This window comes from Pteropus vampyrus, unplaced genomic scaffold, assembly GCF_000151845.1.
Source record: "Pteropus vampyrus isolate Shadow unplaced genomic scaffold, Pvam_2.0 Scaffold126, whole genome shotgun sequence".
Taxonomy (NCBI): domain Eukaryota; kingdom Metazoa; phylum Chordata; class Mammalia; order Chiroptera; family Pteropodidae; genus Pteropus; species Pteropus vampyrus.
In genome coordinates this window covers 320,923-323,408 of record NW_011888907.1, presented here as the reverse complement: position 1 = coordinate 323,408, position 2,486 = coordinate 320,923, and the positions used below count along the sequence as shown (strand labels likewise).

General features: G+C 54.0%; 1 protein-coding gene across 1 annotated transcript in view; it reads right to left on the bottom strand.

The window, feature by feature from the left end:
• PEBP4 (phosphatidylethanolamine binding protein 4) overlaps positions 1 to 2,486 on the bottom strand; it is a 206,956-nt gene continuing 204,470 nt past the window's right edge. Inside the window, exon 6 of the mRNA XM_011366639.1 lies at positions 1 to 152. Within this exon, the coding sequence (XP_011364941.1) occupies positions 1 to 152 (152 nt within the window). The remainder of the gene's footprint in view (positions 153 to 2,486) is intronic.

Genomic DNA, 2,486 nt, shown 5'->3' with positions numbered 1-2,486 from the left:
TCACTGCTTGAGTCTGCTCTTGGGCTTATTGCTTTCTCTTCCAGGATCCTGGAAATCTGGCGAGTCCTGGTAATTTTGGGTCATGAACTGGGTGCTTGCTTCAGGTTCCCTCAGGCGGAAGCGGTTCAGAAATCTGTCCATTTTCCAAGAGCCTGGGAGGACAAACAGACCACGGGGAGGCAGTGAGAGTGAACTATGGACTTGAGAGCTGGCAGGATTGACAGGGAAGCCAGCTCTGGAGGAGCGGGGATAGTAGGTGATGAATTTGGCCATTGGGCTGAGGGGGACAGAGTACCTGGGGGTGCCTGTGGCTCTTAGCTGCAGGGACACCCCTGGATGTTAGTAGAGCAGCTGGGAAGGGGCTGCTCCCCAGAAGACAATGGGGACTGAAAGTCTGCACTGAGTCAAGATTGGCCTTTGCTCCCTCTCCCCACCGCCCTTTATTTAGCATAACTCTGCCTTTTCATCCACATGCAGAAAGTAAATGCCCAATCAGGTGGTCTGCCCACTCCCTCCACCCACCCCCTTCTCCTGCAGGCTCTTCTGACCCCGTAGATGAGAACTCAGTGCTTCTTTTCTTCAAACCTCTTCACCCCACCTTCTGGGGCTGAGATTGGCAGAAGTGTCTGTCATTCGTTCAACCTCCTCCCCAGAAACCTCATCGTATCGGAGACCCCTTGCAATAGGGTTCCTTCCCTGGCTGTGGCAGAAGTCAAGGGGCAGGGCATTTGCCTGGGGCCTCTTCCCGCTGCCCTTGGGCACCTGGATCCTGGAGGGGAGTTGAGTGTGGGCACGACGTCCCCAGGCTGGGGCCTGGAGAAGCCCAGTCGGTGCCCAGGTCAGAGGGGCCTCCTTAGGGAGAGAAAACACAGGAGCAGCGGAGAAGGTACATCTTCTGGGGCAAGTGTGAACAAGCCTAGTAGCAGGGGAAGGAGGGCACAGCCCGGGGCACTGGGGAGAGGCCGAGGGAAGTGGTCAGAGGCATATTCCCACGCTCTCGTTTCCCAAACCCTGAGCTTCGGGCACCCTCAGTGGATGATTGCCAGATAAAGTAGGGACATTCAGTTCAACTGGAATTTCAGATAAACGACAAATAATTTGTTAGTGTAAGTGTGTTCCACATATTGCGTGGAGCATACGTACACTAACAAATTATTCCTTGTTTATCTGAAATTCAAATATAACTGGGCATCCTGTTTTTTGTTTTTGTTTTTGTTTTGTTTTAATCTTCTTTGCCTAAATCTAGCAACCCTCTCTGGGTTGAGGGAGTGCACAGCGAAGACCTTGGCTGAAGCAGAGCTGGGCAGCGGCGGGCACAGCCTAGACCGATGGAGGACAAGAGAGAACAGGGTGAGTGGCTGGCAACCTGGAAATGTCATCAGAGCCGCCTGTTTACCTGCCTGTGGTCCCCTGTCTGCACCCACCACCACGAAGGCAGGTCCAGTGAGTATCCTGTACTCCACTTACTATCCCTCCCTCAAGAGGCGGTTTGCATTTCAAAGGTGTTCTCAAGGGGAGGACAATTTTTAATCCAAAGAAACAAAATAATAATGCTAATGCAAAAAGAATATATATATAGCATTAACACATTGATATAGTTCTTCCTATATGCGGGGCACAGTTAAGGAACTCCACGCATATTCATTCAATTAATCCTCATAAGATGAGACTATTTCTATCCTCAGTGCACAGATGGGGTTCTGGTGAGGTTGCTTCTTAGGGGAGAGGTGGGGAAATGGGCTTCTGCAGGTTCCCTCAAATTCTGTCTAGCTCGGTGACTGCACGCTCAGATTGGGCTAGAGAACAGGAGTTTCAGGAGTTCTCTTGGAGGAAGGGTGGCCTGGCCCTGAGAGACTGTCCTCTCCGATAGGCCGCTGCTGGGCTGAGAGGGTGTGCCAGACACTGTGGGGTCTTCTCTTAGGAGGCCTGGCTATGGCCTCTGCACGGAGCCTGGCTGGCTGAAAAGGCCTGGCTATGGCCTCTGCATGACTCTGGGAAAGTGTGTGCATGTGCATGCATAGGTGTGTGCATGTGTAGATGCTTGTGGCCCCATGCATGCGTGCGTGTGTGTGTGTGTGTGTGTGCCCATGCCAGAGGAAGGGCTCTGGGTGAACTGGTGTGTGGCAGGCATGGGGCCAAGGGGGCCAAGGGGGCCTTCCCCACCGAGTAGGACAGGAAGGAACCCGGTGGCAAGGAGGGAATTGAAACTCATCACGAGATCAGGGCAAGTGGCGGAAAGAAATCCCCTGCGCCCTGAGGGAGACCTCACTCCCCTCTCCGGCAGTGTGCCCTCCCCTAGCTCAGATGACTTCTCTTCTTGGAGCTTGAAAGGCCTTGGGGGCCTCACAGCTCCTTCCCGGCCCCATTTCTGACAACCCTGTGGTTCCTTGGGCTTTTTGGGCAGCTCCTCAGACAAGCCTCTGTGTCCCTCAGGAGAGCAGGAACAGTGCTGCCAGCCCCTAGCCTCCCGCTGCCTCCTCCCCTGG